Source organism: Falco peregrinus, chromosome 17, assembly GCF_023634155.1.
Source record: "Falco peregrinus isolate bFalPer1 chromosome 17, bFalPer1.pri, whole genome shotgun sequence".
NCBI lineage: Eukaryota > Metazoa > Chordata > Aves > Falconiformes > Falconidae > Falco > Falco peregrinus.
In genome coordinates this window covers 6,232,350-6,250,207 of record NC_073737.1, presented here as the reverse complement: position 1 = coordinate 6,250,207, position 17,858 = coordinate 6,232,350, and the positions used below count along the sequence as shown (strand labels likewise).

At 61.7% G+C, this 17,858-nt stretch overlaps 2 protein-coding genes across 3 annotated transcripts; one reads left to right on the top strand and one right to left on the bottom strand.

The window, feature by feature from the left end:
• Positions 1-1,491: 1,491 nt before the first annotated feature.
• GCK (glucokinase) lies at positions 1,492-9,003 on the bottom strand. Its single transcript, XM_055820268.1, is given in 11 exon segments — positions 1,492-1,663; positions 1,759-1,992; positions 2,448-2,603; positions 2,900-2,991; positions 2,993-3,084; positions 3,935-4,034; positions 4,283-4,378; positions 4,469-4,588; positions 4,831-4,985; positions 5,128-5,290; positions 7,918-9,003. Coding segments are annotated over 11 exon segments (1,398 nt in total). The 5' UTR covers positions 7,963-9,003; the 3' UTR covers positions 1,492-1,518.
• A 751-nt stretch (positions 9,004-9,754) lies between these two features.
• YKT6 (YKT6 v-SNARE homolog) lies at positions 9,755-17,400 on the top strand. 2 transcript variants are annotated; one of them, XM_005235751.4, is made up of 8 exons: positions 9,755-9,879; positions 10,456-10,578; positions 13,482-13,564; positions 14,372-14,472; positions 15,039-15,143; positions 15,321-15,386; positions 15,660-15,761; positions 16,222-17,400. In XM_005235751.4, the coding sequence occupies exons 2-8, from the start codon at positions 10,475-10,477 to the stop codon at positions 16,255-16,257; spliced, it is 597 nt and encodes a 198-aa protein (XP_005235808.3). In that variant the 5' UTR covers positions 9,755-9,879; positions 10,456-10,474; the 3' UTR covers positions 16,258-17,400. The 2 variants fall into 2 exon arrangements, with proteins under 2 accessions (XP_005235808.3, XP_055676332.1); XM_055820357.1 differs by having other exon boundaries at positions 9,842-9,932.
• The last annotated feature ends 458 nt before the right edge of the window (positions 17,401-17,858 follow it).

The window sequence follows — 17,858 nt, the reverse complement described above, 5'->3', positions numbered from 1 at the left end:
TGGGCCCCAGCCCCCTGGGGTGGCCCAGAGCCATGTGGTGGACCCAGATGTCCAAGGGTGGCCCCAGAACCCCACGATGGCCCAGACCATGAGGTGACCCCACACCCCCAGGGTAACTCTGACACCCTGGGGGGCTCCCGACTCCCAGGAGGACTCCAACACCCTGGGGTGTCCCCGAGCCCCGGATGGACCCCAACCACCCTGCCCCAGACCCTCTGGGGGACTCAAATCCCTGGGGTGCCCTAGAAATTTCAGAGAATCCCAACACCCTGGGGTGCCCCAGATTCTCAGAAGGATCCCTGCACCCTGTGGTGCCCCCAACCCCCAAAGGGACCCCAAACCCCTTGGATTCCCCAGGAAAACCCCAATATCCTGGGGTGCCCCAGACTCCCAGAGGGACCTCAACACCCTGGGGTACCCCAAAACTTCAGGGGGATCCAAATCTCTGGGATGCCCCAGCCCCCCAGAGGGACCCCAGGGGTGCCCCTAGTCCCCCCTGCAGCACCCCCACATCTCGGAGTGCCCCATTCCTGGTGCTGGGAGGGGTCCCCGGCTGCACTCACCCTTCCCCGCTGCAGCCTGGGCTGGGGCTCCCGGGGGCACCCTGGCTTTTATCCCCCCTTCTCACCCCAAGCGAAATCAGGTGGGGGACGTGTGTGGGCAGCCGAAGCAGCCTTGTTGCCAGCGCTGGGCACTGACACCGCCAGGCTGTGCTGGACACAAGCCAGGCCAGGCCCCCCGGTGTCACCGCAGCTGGGGGACACTCTTTATGGCTGGCTGGGAAGCGGGGCCGAGCTGTGGCACCCCGGAACATGAAACAGCCTCAGGGGGTGCCCCCCTGTTTGGGGTGGGCTGGGACCCACTGGCTTTCAGGGTGCTGCTGCAGGTGGGATCAGGGTTGAGCCCGTGGTGGGGGGCTATGCCCCCTTTTGAGGCAATCAGTGCTGGGGGGGGGGCAGGGCACCCCCACGTTCTGCTCCCCACCTTGTCCCCATTGCAGGCTTGAGGCTGGAGGGGATCCCTGAAAATTGGCACCACATCTGGCACAGCTCTGGTGCACTCCAGTTGGTCTCTGCACCCCAGGGCTCACTGGTGGGGGCTGGCCCAGCCCCCTCCTCCACCCTGACCCCCAAGTACCCCCCAACCAGCCCCTTGTCTCTCGGCCAGCCCCTGGGGGGGTCTCATCCCCAGCGGAGGGGTTGGGGGTGCATGCAGAAGCCCCACGCTCTGCAGCTAGGTGAGGATGCAGGGGGCCGGGGAGGCACAGGAAGACACCCCCCGCCATGTGTGGGGCAGCCCCATGGTGGGGGTCTCCCAGTGAGCACAGGGGAGACAAGGAGCTCTTTCTCAAGCCCGGAGAAGTCCACGCAACCCCCATTTATTGGGGAGCTGGGAGCCACCTCTGCCAGCGGCAAATCTCTCCCCGTGTCCGTCTGCTCCTCGCAGAGCTCTGAGCGGGACCACCGTCCTCCCACCCTCCCCACCATCATCATCCTCAGCTTCCCCCCGAGTCCTTTCTCACTGCCCCATCATGCAGGCCATTTTGCAGGCGACGGCAGAGATGAGCGCGGCTCCGCGCCCGCTGCCTTCCTCTGACTGGATGAAGGTGATGTCGCAGCCAGGCGTCAGCTGCCGAACCGTGGCATGGAAGCGGTCCTTGAAGCTGCCAGAGGGGAAAAACCCGGGGTCAAGGCTGGGGGGATGTAGGGGGAGGAGGAAGGGGGTGGTGGCGGGAGGAAGGCTCTTGGGAAGCCTCACCTGGGATGGAGCTTGTAGACGGAGCCGTCAACGCCCACGGTAATTTTGAGGGTCTCCTGGCTGCGGCTTTCCCGCATGCGGTTGATGACGCCAGCCAGCCCGGCCGAGCACATCTGGGCAGCACGGGTGGAGACGCTCTCGCAGACCATCCGCACGATGTCACAGTCCGTCCCCGAGGGCAGCAGCTCAAAGGCCGTCAGGATGTTGTAGATCTGCTTGCGGTCATCAGAGTCGCTGGGATGGGGACAGAGGGGCGCATCGGCCAGGGGGACACAGTGGGACACAGGGACCCCGTGCAGGGCAGTTGTAGAGGGCTGGTGTGGGGTGACGGGATAGGGGATCCCAATATGGGGCAGAGCAGTCTGGTGTGGGGTGATGGGTTGGGGGACCCTGATATGGGGCAGTCAGAGCAGGCTGGTGCGGGCTGACAGGACACGGGGACCCCAATACAGGTCAGAGCAGGCTGGTGTGGAGTGATGGGACAGGGGTCCCCCATGTGAGACAACCCTGCATAGGGTGATGGGACACGGGGACCCCCACGTGGGAACACCTGGTGTGGGGTGGCTGGACAGACACCCCACTGCACCTGGACCGGTGTGGGGTGACAGGACAGAAGACCCTGATGCGGGGCAGCATAGCAGGCTGGTTTGGGGGTGCCACCTCCCACCGTGGCCCTGTCAGCTCCATACCTCTCGATCTGTGACACGAAGCGGGTCTCAAAGGTCCCACGGGTCTTGAGCTTCTCAGAGGCCTCCCCGTTGAAGAGCAGGTTCTCATCCACCAGCTTCAGCAGCACCAGCCGGACGATCTCCCCCATGTACTTCCCCCCAATGATCTTCTCATAGCTGGGGGGGAACACAGGCAAGGAGGCAGCCGTCAGGGCCAGGGCTTGGCGGGGGGCCACGTCCTGCAGCACCCCTTCTTTCCTTCCCCCTCACGTGCCGGACACATCCCTGCGCGTGGGCATGGCGGCCAGGGCAAAGGACCCCCGCCTTGGGGGTACCTGTGATGAGTTGCTCCAGCCTCAGCTGAGCCCAGCATGGTGCAGGTGGGCAGGGGAAGAAGAAGGGTGGGCAGAGGGGACGCAGCTGGGAATTTGGGAGGGGACACCCAGAGGAACTGGATCTGTCCTATTCCTTACAGTTGCTGACCGGGGTTAAGTGAGGTCTCGTCCACCACGCGGTCGTACTCCAGGAGGAACTCGTCCAGCTCCCCCGAGGCGCCGAAGGCCCCCCCACTCCGTGTTGACGCACATCCTCCCCTCGTTGCCCTCCACCAGCTCCACGTTCTGCATCTCCTCCATGTAGCAGGCATTGCAGCCTGTCCCTGCCAGCGGGAACCAGGGATGGGACCGGGTGGTGGCAGGGGGGACAACGCTGATCCAATACCCATCGCGATGGCTCTGTGGGGCAGCCAGCTCTGTGGCTGCGGAGCTGTGCTCGGAGCTGCACATCCCCCTCCCGATGTGGATGGGGAAGCTCAGCCCTCCTGCTCCCCCCGGGCCCTCCCCACAGCCCCGTCCGGCTGCTTGTCCCTGGTGGGTGTCGGGGGTGGCCCCCGCAGGGTCCCAGGGGCTCTGGCAGCCGCATGGTGAGGGCAGCCTGGCCTCCGGAGGAGGTGATGATAAACAGCCCGGCGCTGGCGGCGCGGTGTTTACCCAGGCTGAGGGGACAGTGCGGAAAGCCCAGATGGCCGCGTGGTTGATCGCACTAAAGAGAGTGTGGGTCTGGGGGGTGGCGGGGGGCTGCCCCCCTGCAGGGGGGCAAAGGAGCCTGGGGGCTTCAAAACCATCCCCACCTCCCAGGCTCCCCAGCACGGCCAGCACCAGCCACCTTCAGTGGGTCCCCACCCACACGGTGAGGTGCCAGAGCCACCCGAAGCCTGGAGAGAGGATGTCCCCTGCTGGGGGTGGCCGAGCCATGGGTGACCAGACCCATTGCAGTGACCAACCCCTTTCTACCCTGAAGGTCCTCCCACCACCATGCCAGGCCCAGGTGATGCCACCTGGCGTCCCAACAACAGGAGACCTTGGCAGGGTGCCAGTGCCACACACCGGTCCTCAGTGTGTGTCCACAAAAAGGACAAGCCGCTGCTCACAGCAGGGGAGTGTGAGTGGGGCCATAGGAGCAGTCCACCCCCGCCTGCCACGCGTCCCTGTGGGAAAGGGCCGTCTTACCCACAATCATCCCAACCTCGCACCGGTGATCTTCATAGTAGCAGGAGATCATTGTGGCCACTGTGTCGTTCACCATTGCCACCACGTCCATCTCGAAGTCCTGGGGAGGGGAAAAGGACCATCAGGGTCTCACTGGGGGTCCAGGCTGTCCTGCAGCAGGGAAATCTGGGGTGGAGGGTCCCCAAGGGCAAGGACGCATGCATGTGTCACACACACACGTGTGCACACACATGGAATGACCCTTCCTGGGGACAAGCTGGGCTCCAGCAGTCCTGTTGTGGGGATGGCCGGGGGTACCAGGGCCTCCCCACTGCTGCAGTACCAGCACAAACCGTACGCTCATCTCACCCCTCGCCGTTTGATGGCATCTCTCAGGAGCCCAACCACATTGTTCCCTTCTGCGCCGGAGGCTTTGAAGCCCTTGGTCCAGTTCAGGAGGATGCCCTGGAGTGAGGGTAAGACCGAAATGGGGCTGTAGGTATAGCTGGGTCATGGGGACCCCCGAGTTCTTGTGCTGCGCGGCCACCCCCTCACCTTGTCGATGTCCTCGTGCCGCACAGGGAAGGAGAAGGTGAAGCCCAGGGGCAGCTTTTTGTGCTTCATCTGGTGCTTGTCCAGGAAATCAGAGATACACTCGGAGATGTAGTCAAAGAGCTGGAAGAGAGGAGGGCCAGCCTTTGCCAGGGGCTGTCTCCATCCTTCCACTGCCCATGGCCAGCCACCATCCCCGCCACAGGTCCCCCAAGCGTGGCCACCTCCCCACCACCCCCAACTTCTGCCAGCTGGGATGAGGGATGTACCTGCTGGCTTCCCCACTGAAATGTGGCACGGTGTGCCCCTGCCTGGTGACAGGGACCGTGCGGGAGGGGACGGGATGCCCTGTGTACCCAGCTCACCATCTCAGCCGTCCCTGTCATGGCATCCTCTGGGATAGAGTACATCTGGTGCTTCGTTTTCACCTTCCACTGCCCTTCCTCCCCCTCGCCCACTTTCACCAGCATCACACGGAAATTGGTGCCGCCGAGGTCCAGCGACAGGAAATCTCCGACCTCTGCAAAGCCAGGGAAGGGAGACACAAGATAACCAGCTCAGAGGGGAACTCAGACTCCTGCACCAAGCTCGGTGAGGTGCAGGGAAGAGGTGACATGACAAAGGACCAGGAGCAACACCCGTCCAGCCCAGCAGCGCTGTACCTGAGCCCTCAGGTGTGGAGCGGACATAGGTGGGCAGCATTTTGACAGAGGCTTCCTCATGTGTCTCCAGTTTTAGCCCTCGGTCCATCTCTTTTTGCATCCGGTACATCACCTTCTTCAGGTCCTCCTCCTTCAGCCGGAACTCTGACAGGATCCGCTCCACCTGCAGCGGGACAGACGGCATCAGCTGGGGATGGGGGACATGGGACACAGGTGGTCTGAAACACAATAAGTAGTCCAAATTTTCCTTCCTCTGGCCCTGGTTTTCCCCATCAGCACACAGGCACCCCAAAACACCTTATCCCATCTCTCTGCTATCCTGCTTCAACCTAACTGACACACTGGTGAATTCACAGGACCAGCATGAGCCACTGCTGTCCCCAAATCCTCTCTTGGTGCTGCCTGTGAGCCACCCGTGGTTGGCACAGGGGTCCCCATGCCATCACCTTCAGCTAGTTGATTTGCCATGAGCTCAGGTGTCAAAGGCAGTGCCATTCCAGCAGGGCTTGGACTGGTGACCTGGGACATCCCATCCCACTGGATCCCAGGGTCTTTTCCAGCAAGGAGCACTTCCAGCGCTGCCATTCAGGAGCTTAGTGGCTCCTACCACGGGTGTGGGACACCTCTGGGTTTGCAATGAGGATGCTGGTGTCCTTCTCAGTCCCCCAGGAGCCGGGAGCATCCCCCTCCCTGTATCCTCCTGGGAGCCACGGGCCCCTTTTTCCACCCATCAAACTCAGTGTGAACAGGGGGCTGAGGGCGGGCGGGTGGGCGGGCAGGACCACAGGCAGGATATAAAGAGTATTATCAGGAAATGCTCCCTGGCCTTGCTGCCAGGGAGAACCGCAGGGCCCACTTGAGGAAAGCGCCTGGCAGGCAGGACCTGTATTTACCCTTCATGTAGCAACCCCAGGCTCCGCAGCCAGCGCAGCCTCCATTAGCCACGGCACGTAATTGGGGGCAGGCAGCCCCGGGCTGTCAGATGGAGCTGGGGGAGCGAGCGCTCGCTGCTCGGCCAGATGCAGCCGGTGGCATTAGAGGGCTCATTAGTCACCGGGTTCCGGGCAAGCTTAAAATGCTCCCGCTTGCACTTTCACCAGCAGACGGATGTTTTCCTCAAGGCTGCTGCTGTTTCCCGATGTGTTTCAGGGTGGGAGGCTCTGTAAAAGGCTTTGGGATGTGGTAAAGTGTGCATCAGGAGGGCACCCACCACCTCCATTTAGCCAAACCCTGACCCTTGCTGCTCACCCTGACCCCCCCAGTGCATCCTGACACATCACCCAGCCCCGAATGCCATCCCTCAGCCTCCAGGCTGCTGAGCAGGGGCTCATCCCAAATATCTCCTCACCCTGAAAGCTCCTGCCCCGCAGAGCCCTCGCCACAGCCAGGCGGGACCCCCGGCACCTCAGCACCCCTTCAGCCATCCTCCCTGGTCCATCCCGGTTCTGAAGACCAGGGGCTCCATTAATCCTGAACCCCCAAGGTGCTGTGAGACAAGATGCCAAGAGACATGGCTGCACCATGGAGGACACTGCTGTGCCAGGGGATGCCGCTGGCCACCCCCAAAAGGGGCTGGGGCAGCCCAAGGCAGCACCGTGGTGAGCTTCACCTCAATCCGGAAGGTGCTGAGCCCAGGATGGGTGGTAAAATCCTGCCAGGGGATTTGACCATCTTGCCTGTGTCGGCAGCTGAAGGTATTCAGTGCAAAGCCACCCTGTGGCACCACTCGGCATGTGAATGCCAAATTTGCCACAGCCAGAGGATCCCTGTCCCCAGGGCTGGCACCCGAAGGTGGCACCCAAGGGTCACAGTTTTATTTCTCCAATGGTTTTTTTCCATCTCAGGTGCCATGTGCCCCTACTCATCCCTTCTCTTGCCTCCAAAACAATGGGTTTGGCTCTTCCATGGTGGGATTTGGCTCTTCCAATGCAACCAAAACTGGCTCTCGGCTTTCCAAGGAAACTGTTTGCTCTGATCCATCCCACAAAGGGGACAAAGCTGGAATCCACACGGCCGAAGGCTGCAGTGGCTGTGATGCCCAACTCTGCCAGCCATGCACTCCTGCCCCTGGCACATGCCATGTCCCCTCGGTGTCCCCTTGGATGTCCCAGTTGGCAGCAGGGAAGCATCTCACTGTCCTTGCCCATGGCCCCGTGAGCTCAATCCACCCGGGATAGGAGACGGGAGCAGCTTTCCTCAACTGGTGTTTGGCCAGGGATGAGCCAGGTGCCATCCTACTGGGTGCCTCGGTGACAACGGTGACGACCAGCCGAAGGAGGTGACAGGCCCCACCTCACCCCAGGGGCAGCAGCCGCTTGGCTGGCAGCATGATGACAAGGGCAATGCCCAGATGGTGGGAGCATCCCAGCCAGGCATTGCGGTCCCACAAATGCTCCCAGCTCCATCCCAAGTCCTCAGTCGTGTTGGTGACGGGGGACAGCCCATGCCGTGCCGAGACCCAGCACACCGAAATGCAGAGCCCTGGTTCGCGGCGCTGGGCCCCCTCCCTGGACTGTGCTGGGGGGTTAGCCTCAGGGACGGGGACCCCTCTGGCACACCAGGGCTGACCCCAGGCCACCTGGCTTTGCCCCTGGAGCCAGCGTGCTCCCAGTCAGCCATCCTCTCTACCCGGCTGCTTCCATCCTTTGCCTGGCCACAGATGCCCACAGCACCCGGCTGCTCGCTGCTGGAAGCCCGGGGAGGATCCGCGCCACTCCCCACACCCACTGGGTGCCCCTCACCCTGTCTCCCCGCCAGCCCCCCCCCGGATCACCCCGGCAGCAGCCTCACCTTCTCCTTCCTGCCGCTCTCCATCCTGGCTCGGTGATCCAGCATGGGGGCAGCTGTCGGGGTGGGGTGGGCTGCGTGCCGAGCCGTCCCCCCCCCAAACCCCCGGGCACCCCGCTGCGGTGCCTGGCCTGGGGACCAAGCCCCCTTCCCCGTCCCGGCAGTCGTCTGGCCGGTGCTGGGCTGCTCCGTCCCTCGCTCTGCCGGAGGATGCTCCACTTTCGCTGCTTTATCTCATCCGACGCCCGGTGGCGGCCGCCTCCTCTCCAGCACCTGCTGAGGGGGGGGGATCCTGCCCCCCCCCCGGCCTCTGGACCCTCAAGCAGAGGGGCAGGGAGCGCAGCCTCGTGCCCTGGTGGGCTCAGCCTTCTCGCCCCGCATCCTTCGCACCGGGGACACACACGGGTCGAGCTCTCCCCACTTGCTTCCTTCCACCGGTAAATGTACTTACTGGCGCGCGGGACGGTTTTCAGTGCGGTGAGGGGTCACGAGCCCACCCCGGTGGGTTTCTACAGCTAGCGGGGAAGTCCTGGCGTGGTGGCAAGGCTTGGCCGGGACCCCTCCCTGCTGGGGGCCACTGGCCCCGTCATGCGAAGCACCACGCCCCGGGCCACCCGTGTCCCCGCTCCAGTTGTCATATCAACAGCTCGATGTCCTGGCGTCGGTGGCAAGCACTCCACCCGACGGCTTAGCAACCCGGCACGCTCCCATGGAGACCGTGCCAGGCCCCAGCGGCCGCAGCTCGATGACAAAGGTTACGGCCACCCAGCGAGGGGCGAGGGTGACTGGGAAGTGCTCCATACCCCCAGGATGGGAAAAGCGCTGGCGATGCCGGGATTGATGCCAGGCATCGTGGCAGACTGCGGACAGCCGCCGGTTTAGGGGGGACGGGGACATGGCGGTTCCCCCTTCATCCCTGGATCGGTGGCATCTCGGCCAAGCACTGGGGGGCACCTGGGGGAACGCCAGCTTATGGGGGTCCTGGTGGGCAAGAGGATACTCCCAGCCACGGGTGGACCCCAAAACCTGAACGTGGCAGCACCCCCTCGGCACGGAGTGGGGAGGGGGGAGGCGGGCTCCCCGGGGAGCATGGACGGGCGCTGGGGGGCCAGCAGCCCCACAGGGAAGCCAGGGGGCTCTGGGGAGGGCGGACGGTTTGGGGGTGTCACAGCAGGGCCTGGCGGGGGGGACAGGGTCACCCCACAGCGCCTCATCCCCACCCTGCTCCCAGCCCTGTGTTGGGGGGGGCAGCTGTGTTGGGGGGGGGCAGCTCTGGTAACATGTGCTCACCCTGTGAGGGGAGCAGGCCCTATAGTGGGGTCCTCAGCCCACAGAGGGGCCCAAACCCCCTGGGGGATGCACCCCCACCTCACCAGCCAGCCCCCACACTGTGGAGGACAGTACAGCCCCACGGACGGGTCCCCAGCCGCCCCAGGGGTCCCTGCACTGTGGGGAGAAGCCCCCCAAGCGGGGCCCACTCTGGGGCAGGAGAGAGGCCCACCCCCCACAGACACCCCCACCCCCCGCGCAGGCCCCAAGCCACGGGGAGAGGCCGCGCCACTGACAGACCCCGGCCCCACGGAGCCGCCCCCGCCCAGCCAGGGGGCCCCCAGGCCCCGTCCTCTTCGCACCCCCGCGCAAAGGACGCCGGGATAGAGCGCCCTCTGCTGGAGGCCCTGAGGAAGAAGCCCCGCCCCATGACGCCAGGACAGCCCTGACTGGCCGCCCAGCTAGAAGGCGGGCCGCGAGCGGAGGTGGGCGGGGCTGGGGAAGACAGGCGCTTATTGGTCAAGAGGTTGAGGGGGGCGGAGCGCAGTCAGAGCGTGCGCAGAGTGGGCGAGGCCCCGTGGCAGTTGTCTGGGGCGGGTGTCACTTCCGGGTGCGGCGCTTCTGTTTCCGGGTGGCGCTCAGTCCCCGCCCCCCTCGTTAGCCGTCGCCTTCTCCCAGCTGCTTCCGGAACCGCCGGTACTGCGGGCCGGGCCGGGGGGAGACCGGGGTGTGGGCCTGGCTCGTACTGGGTGGGGAGTGGCTCGTGCTGGACCCGGGGGCTGGGCCGGGGGCTGGGCCCGCTGGGTCATACTGGGGGCCGGGCCCGCCGGGGGCCTGGGCTGGCTTATGTTGGAGGGGTGGGGACTGGGTTAGTTGGGTTATACTGGGGAGAACTGGGTTATACAGGGCAGGACTGGGCTATTTGAGGTCACACCAGCGTGGGGGGTCATTGCCAGGGTGTCCCGGCTGAAGGGACCAGGGCTGGTGGCCAGGCGAGCCTGGGGGAGGCGTGGGACGGGGTGACAGGGCAGGCCCTGGGGGTGTCAGCAGGCAGGCGTGTGGGTGCAGGTTGCCTCGGGCCGGCATTTAAAGGACAGAGGAAGGGACTGGGTGATGCAGAGGACCCCCAGCCACAGGGGCAGGAGGAGGGTCCTGGTGAGGCCCGGGAGAAAGGCCCAGCTGCTCGGGAAGGGTCTCACCAGCTGCTTGGTTTCCAAGCCTGGCGGCAGCCTGGCCCCTTTCTCATCCCCCGGGTTTCCTTCCTCTCCTCAGGGAAGCGGGAGACTCCAAGATGAGGCTCTACAGCCTAAGTGTCCTTTACAAAGGCGACCCCAAAGTGCATTTACTGAAAGCTGCCTATGACGTGTCCACTTTCAACTTCTTCCAGAGGTCCAGGTGGGTGCCTGGAGTGACAGAACCTCCCAGGGGGGGATCTGGGGGCAGGAAACTCGCCTGTGCCCTGTGAGGCTGGCACGTGGCTCGGGCAGGACCTTGGGGAGAGGGTGTAAAAGCTTTGGTGGGTTTTCTTCCCCGTTCTGCTCCTGTGTCACCAGGGATGCAGTGGCAGCTCTTAACTGACTTTTCCTAAGGGATAAACCCACCAGAGATGCTCTCCTGGGGAGTTGTGACCCAGCACACATGATTCAGTGCTGCAGAATCCACTTTGAGCAACCTTGCAGCCTCTGGAACAGGGTGAAACCTCATTTCCCCTAAGAGCCACCCAGGACCAGCAGCAGCTGGAGGTCAGGTTTGACTCGGTAAATCATCCACTGTAGCCAAGTGATAAAATCTGGCTGCAAGGAAACACCCTGAGTGCTCAAGTCAGCCATTCTCCCTTGCAGTGAGTGCCGAAGCTGGGTAGTCACGGCAGCTCCTGGGGTGTGAGGCGAGTGGGAGGCTTGTCTTTGTGTCAGACTTACAAGGCTCTCCTGACACCTCCGGTATCTTTTCATTTAGGTGCTTGGTCTAATCTTAAACTTTTCCCAGCCCACAAACCTCTGCTTGGGTTATTCTGACTGCTTCAGGTGAGCCGGTTTAGCCCAGAACACTGATCTGAGCTCCCGGGTGTCCTGCTGCCTGCTCCGTGCACACAGCCAGATCACGGAGCGCTCTCAGCAGCTGCCCTTGAGCTGGCAGCTGAGGCGAGCTCCTAAAAAGCCTCTCAAAGTTTTAAAATCAAGCAGGCGCATGTTGTGAAACCACTCGTTTCCCAGCCCCTGACTCCAGACGATAAAGGCCTTAGGAAATACTCACCTATGGGACTTCATGCCCCATCCCTGCCAAGATCTTACGGAGCCTTGAGCACATTTGGTTCTGCAATCCCAGTGGTAAAGGGAACATGCTGAAGTAAGATTGTCTTAAAAAATACTTTCTTAGCTAAATGTGCAAGAGGGATAAAGGAGCTGTGCCAGCGCTGCCAACACATGTGCTCCAAGATGGGTTGCAGCGGGTGAAGTAATCTTTTGAAAACCCAAACGACTTCATAGTCACAGTTCTTTGTTTTCCAAATCCTGAGAAGGTTCCCTGTGTGGTTTTGCTGTCAGGTACAGCTGAAAGAGCTGCTTCCCTGACAGAGGGCTGTTTCTTTGCTTAAAACATTCTTGGTTTGTTGGGAGCAGCGATGATGTTGGGGGTGGGGGGGTGGGGCTGTCTGTGCTTGTTATTCTCCAGTGGTTAATCCTTGTCCTGGGCTGGTTCCCGGGTCATGCTCGGAGGGGCGTTTTGTTCACCTCGGTACCCTGTGTGAGCGCAGCCTAGGTGTGATGTATGAGGTGTGACTAACTTAAGTTTGGGTTAAAAATCCTGCATGCACATTTTTTGAGGCTGTGGAGTTACCAGGGAGTTCGTTTGGATCTGGGATAAATAGGGTTGTGGTTCCTGGGGGCTGTGAGAACCTGCTGGGTAGATGGATGGGGCTGGCCTGGCCATGCCAGCGCGCGGTGTCTGCTGTCAAACATCTGCCACATAATGTGGGAGAGTCAGGAACACAGTGTGAGGGAATGAAGTCTTCGGTGGCTGATTCCTCCAGGAATACTGTGAAGAATTGTGACAGTGGGGGCTGTGGCTGCCAGCAGGTCTCCCACACCAGGAGGAACGTGTCGGTCCTCTTGTTTCTGCTGAAGTTGGATTAAGAAATCTTTGGGCTGGTCTTTTCTCTGCAGTGCCTGGAAACCCGACAGTTCGGAGTTTCAGTGGAGCTGGTGTCTGATTGCATGGTGTCCAGGCTGGGAGAAATGCAAAACCCCCTAAGGAGTATGTAAACCATGAGAAGAAAATCCCCGTTCTGGAGTTGGTTCTGGTGGTGGAAGGCAGTGAGGAAATTGCGGCCTTTGCTGTGCCGGTGTCTGCTTTTGTTAACGTTTCCTCGGCGCCACATCATATGAAGCTCCTGAGCGGGAGCTGTTGGTGCAGGAGGTGTTTGAGCAAATTGTAATCTGAGCTCTGACAGGTTTCTCTTCCTGGGACTTCCTAGCTGAAGTGGGGAATTTGTCACCTCATGTTTGTTAATCCCGGTGTGCCCAGGACCGTGTGTGTTTGGAACAGATTTATTTTGCACGTGCTCATGATTTTTGGCCTCTGTTTTTACTGTGGGGTGAAGAGGAGGGTTTATGCGAGAAGCCTGTTTGGCAGGACTCGAGCCTGGGCTCAGGAATGTTTTCCAGCCTTTAGAGCAAGTTTGGCTTAAGGATGTTCCTTAATTTTGGCTCAAAGTGGTAGGTAGCTGAGGTGTGTCTGCAGGTCAAACAGCTTTCCTGGGATGCCGGCACCTTGCGTGGGATTCAGGTGAGGGCCCCAGGGGCCCCAAGGAAAAAGACTCCCACAGGAGAAGGGGGCCAGAGCACCCCTGCAGCCCCTCACTGCGTTAGAGCAGGGCGCAGCCACTCATCAGGCACTAGACAGGCAGATCTGTGGGTCAGTGGTGGTTTATGTCCTGCTAAATCACCAAAAAGCAAGTTGTGTCCAGGGCTGCGAGTCTCTCGTCGTGGATGGGGAACACGGGCGCTCCCCAGGACGTGGCAAAGCTGGAGTTGTTGGGTGGTGGCTGCAGCTCTGTGTGTGTGCAGGGTCTGGCTTCTTCCTCGAGGAAAACCCACAGCTCAGCATGTCACCATGACCCAAATGTGGCAGTGGAGTCGTGGGGAAGGGTTTCAGTTCACCCAAAACACTGGTGACCTGCGGGACAGACTATCATCCCCATGGCTGCTGCGCCAGCACCCCTGTAGCTCCCTGGAGCACGTGCAGCTCCCACAGACCTGGGACCCCTCGCAGACTCGAGTGCCAACGCTTTGTGTTTGCAGCGTGCAGGAATTCATGACCTTCACGAGCCAGCTGATTGTGGAGCGCTCGGAGCTGGGCAGCAGAGCCTCCGTCAAGGAGCAAGGTAAGAGGATAACCCAGGGTCAGCACATGCAGCTGCACGTGCTTTGTTGCTTGTCTGTTTATGATAAAAAAATGAGACCTCAAAGTGAGGTTGTTGAGCTAGGCGAGAAGCCAGCCCGCCCCGCAAGAGAGGTTACAGGAGGACCAGGGACGTGCCTGGCAGCCAGCTGCTGCCTTCAAGTTTCGTTACTCTTCCGGCCGCCCTTGGAAGGCTCAGAGCTGTCAGGCTGCGCACCCTCTGCTCGCTGGGTTTGTCTTGTCCCACACAGCGGCAATGCCCCGAGGGGCAGCTGTGCTGGCACAGGCTCCTGTCCCTTGAGCCCTGCCGTGCAAGCCTGGGCTCCGTACCCTGATCTCTGGCTGCACCTCCAGCCTCCCCACCCTGCTCCACAGCTCCACGTGCCTCCCAAACCCTGGGATGCGCAGGGTGCGGCCTGGAGTTGGCCACTGCAGCCTCTTTAATAACACTCCAGCCTTGTGACTGGTCGTTATTTATTAAAATCAGGCCGAGTGCTTCCCCTGCTGGTTTGTGTTTAACTCTGGCACTACCTGCTGCCCTGGAATGTTCATGTCATGTCCTGTACCACGTGGCTAGGCTGCGGTAACCTGCTGAAGCACAACTCGGGGCTGATTTTGATTCTCCCTTGAGCCCTTCCCACTCTCCAAATGAAATCATGTGAAATGCGGTCACTGAATTAAAACTTCCAGGGCAATGTGGAAGAGCTGCAGGGGCTGGGCAGGAGGTGGCGGGTGCTGGGGGAGGCTCTGGACCTTCACGCTGCCTCTCTGACATGAATTCTCTGCCCAGAGTACCTCTGCCACGTGTATGTCCGGAATGACGGGCTGGCTGGAGTGGTGATTGCAGATAATGAATATCCGCAGCGAGTTTGCTTCACCTTGCTGGACAAGGTGAGCGCGCGGGCTGGGAGTGGCTCCAGGGGCAACAGGCTGTGCATTGGGGCTGCTCTGGGGACCTCTCTGATCTCCTGCTCATGCTGTGACGAGGAAATGACCCTCCCGCTCGTTAGCTGGGGGACATGGGAGATGAGCTGAGCGGGATCTGGCTGGCCCAAAGACTTCTGAGCCATGCAGTGCCTTGGCTTTGCATGCCAGGACTTAGTCCCAGCTCCACTCTGCTGCCAGCCCAGGACAAACACTCCATCGTCCTTGGCTAGCTTGGGTTGTATGAGGGAAAACTGGTTGCAGCCACGCTCCCGGCATTGCTGAAAACCGGTGATTATGTGTCTGGCAGGGTGCAGGGTTTTGGGGGACAGTCAGGGACAGCCACCCCTACCTGGTGTCAGCACCACTCTGTCAGTCGCTTGTCCGAGAGGTTGGTTTCTGTTTCTTACCTTGGCTTGTTCAAAAGGGAACAAAGAAGAGGAAAGAAATCTCCTTTTATGAGGAGATTCTGGTCACTGTGAGCCCACAGGCATAACTGCTGGGCAGTAACTGCCCACTTCCTTATGTCGCAGGTGCTGGATGAATTCTCCAGGCAGGTCAGCAAAATAGACTGGCCTTCAGGATCCCCAGCAACAATCAGCTACGCAGCCTTGGATGGATACCTCAGTAAATACCAGGTACAGCCTCCCGGGACCACCACAGGGTGGTGGGGAAGAGGGGTCCTGTGCAGAGGCTGGGGAATATGAGGTCTGGAGGTGGAAGCACGGGTAGTGCCTGTGCCGCCGCGGGGCCATGGCCCAGGGGATGCCGACATGCCTGTGGTGGCAGTGCCAACACTGTTGTTTCTCTCCAAGAACCCCCGTGATGCCGACCCGATGACCCGAGTGCAGGCGGAGCTGGATGAGACCAAAATCATCCTGGTGAGAAGGACACTGGGCCCATGGCCAGGACGCTCCAGCTGCCATGTCTGTGCAGGGGTGCCCGTTTTGGGGGGCTGGGGTGTAGGGTGGCCTTCCAGGCGACGGGGCTGTCCTGCCTTCTCCATTCCCTGGAGACATTCCTGGTGCTTTGGGAGCTTCCTCTGCCCTTCCTGGCCCTCTGGGCTGGTCCAGCACCTCCACCTTCTGCTTGGGGCTGGGGAGGGAGCAAGGAGGTGCCAGTGCCGTGAGTCAGCATTTGTTTTTTTTCGGCAGCACAACACCATGGAGTCGCTGCTGGAGCGAGGGGAGAAGCTAGATGACTTGGTTTCCAAATCAGAGGTGCTTGGTGCACAGTCCAAAGCCTTCTACAAAACTGTGAGTGCAGGTTTTCATCCCCGGGGAGGGTCACCCTCCTCCCTCAGGAGCCAGGGATGGCCTGGGGCTGGGCAGAATAAATCCCCGGGCCAGGGGACCTGGGTGGCAGGCAAGGATCGCCGGCTGCTGGTGCAGCTGCTTTGACCCAGGGGAGCGTGGTTGCCCGAACTCCAGCTGCGGAGCTCCTCAGCTCCTCGATCTTGCCCTGCAGCTGGTGGCGGGTGATGCCGATCCCAGCTGCGGCGGTTGCTGGTGTGGGCTCTGGCTGAGGTGACGGCTGAGGGGGTCAGGTCTGTGCCATGAGCCTTCAGCACCGGGGCACAGGGTGTTTGCTTTTGTGGTGAGCCGTGAGGGCTGGGACTGTGCTGGCTTCCTCTAGTGGGAGGAGGACTGTGTGGGCCCCCCGTGGCCCTTGGAGAGCTGCAGTGAGTGCCACTGCTGGTTTTCCTTTTCTTCCCAGGCCCGAAAGCAGAATTCCTGCTGTGAAATCATGTGACGCGGACCCTGGGGTCTCCTGCTCCGGACCACCAGGCCTTCGCTCCCCTTCGGACCTCAGCCAGGACAGAAAGCAGAAGCCCAGGGCAGGTTCCCAGGCCTGGGCTGTGCCGTGGGGGGCAGGGCTGGGCCTCCTCGGCTCTGCAGGCTTATGTGACTGTTTCATCTGGAGGGGATGCCGAGCCTGGCATTGGGCCGGCACCCCACGGGGTGGGGGGGAGCACCGGAGACCCGCTGCCCTTGCTTTTCCCCGAGGGTGGCTTGGACCATGGGGCGCCCAGCCACACGCACTCCCCTGCCTTTACACCTGTAACACTAGCCAGTGCCTCGGCATCCTGGCACTACTGGCCTGGGGGAGGCAGGGAGAGAGGAACCGGGGCTCCCGCCGCCATGCCTGGGGCTGCCTGGGGAGCCGGGGTGGGTCTTTTATGTATTTGTGTCCTAAGAGTGAGCCCGGGGGGTGGGAGAGGGGGAGTGGGAAGGGAAGAAGAGGCGCTTTCCTCTGGTGGGGGATGCTCGCTGCTGGATTATCACCCATTGCCTCCCTGGGCAGCTTTTCCCAATGGCGGTGAGCTGGAAGCTGTGCCCCCAGCGCCTACTCGCTGGCCTCCATCCCCAGGGAAGGAGCAGGGCTGAGTGGGTGACAGGGAGGGGGCTGCCCCAGGGCCCTTTTTCTGGCCGCGGTGGAGGTGTGGGAAGGAGCCGAGTGGGGACAGGGCAGGCCTGGGCAGCCTGCGGCCCCCCTGCCTGGCTCCGTGGGTTGGGGGGGTCTGTCCCCCATTGCCCTGGCCGGGGACTTGTCTGCGCCCCACCGTTCACCAGCTGCTGGGGGGAGAGGGAAGCTGGGGGCAAGCGCAGAAACCAGCCCCAGTGCTCGGGCTGCTGTGCTGGCAGGAGGGAGCAGGGCCGAGGGGCAGCTGGGGGGGCTCACCTGCCTTCCCTGTGGCTCAGAGACCCCCTCCCCTGCTCCCATCAGCCTGGGGGGGGCTCGCTGGGGCGCCCAGCAGCCCTCGCTGCCTCCTCTTCCTCCTCCTTTGGAAGGGAAAAAGCTTTTGCTTGAGATTGTATCGTGATCGGTGTTGCCTATTGTTTCTGTGCTGCTGGCCACACCTGGCCGGTGGGATAAAGTTGTCTTTGGCAGTTGTCGGGCCGGCTCCGACTCTTTCTGCAGCTTCCCTGGGTGGGAATCGGGCCGGGCAGGGCCGGAGGGGCATCCCCATGGGCCCTGGGGGCAACCAGCATGTAGGGATTTACTCAGCCTTCTCCCTCCAGCTACTTTTTTTTGGTCAGTTGTTTTTCCTCATAATTTATTTGCAGTTTTCCCGAGACAAAAACAAAATCAGAGTCATCTTATACACTTACAAGGCTCAGAAAGAAAAGACAAAGGGATTGGGGGGACAGGGATGTGCCGGGGGGGGGGGGGGTGGGGGGGGGGGGGGGGGGGGGGGGGGAGGGGGCGGGGACGACACACGGAAAAAGAATGAGAGAAAAGGGGAGAAGAGAAAAATTTGGCAACGATCCACCAGCATTCATGGGACAGTAACAGCTCAGCTCAGCTCCTCGACATACAGCATTAGCGCCCGAGGTTTGCTCCCGCGCAAA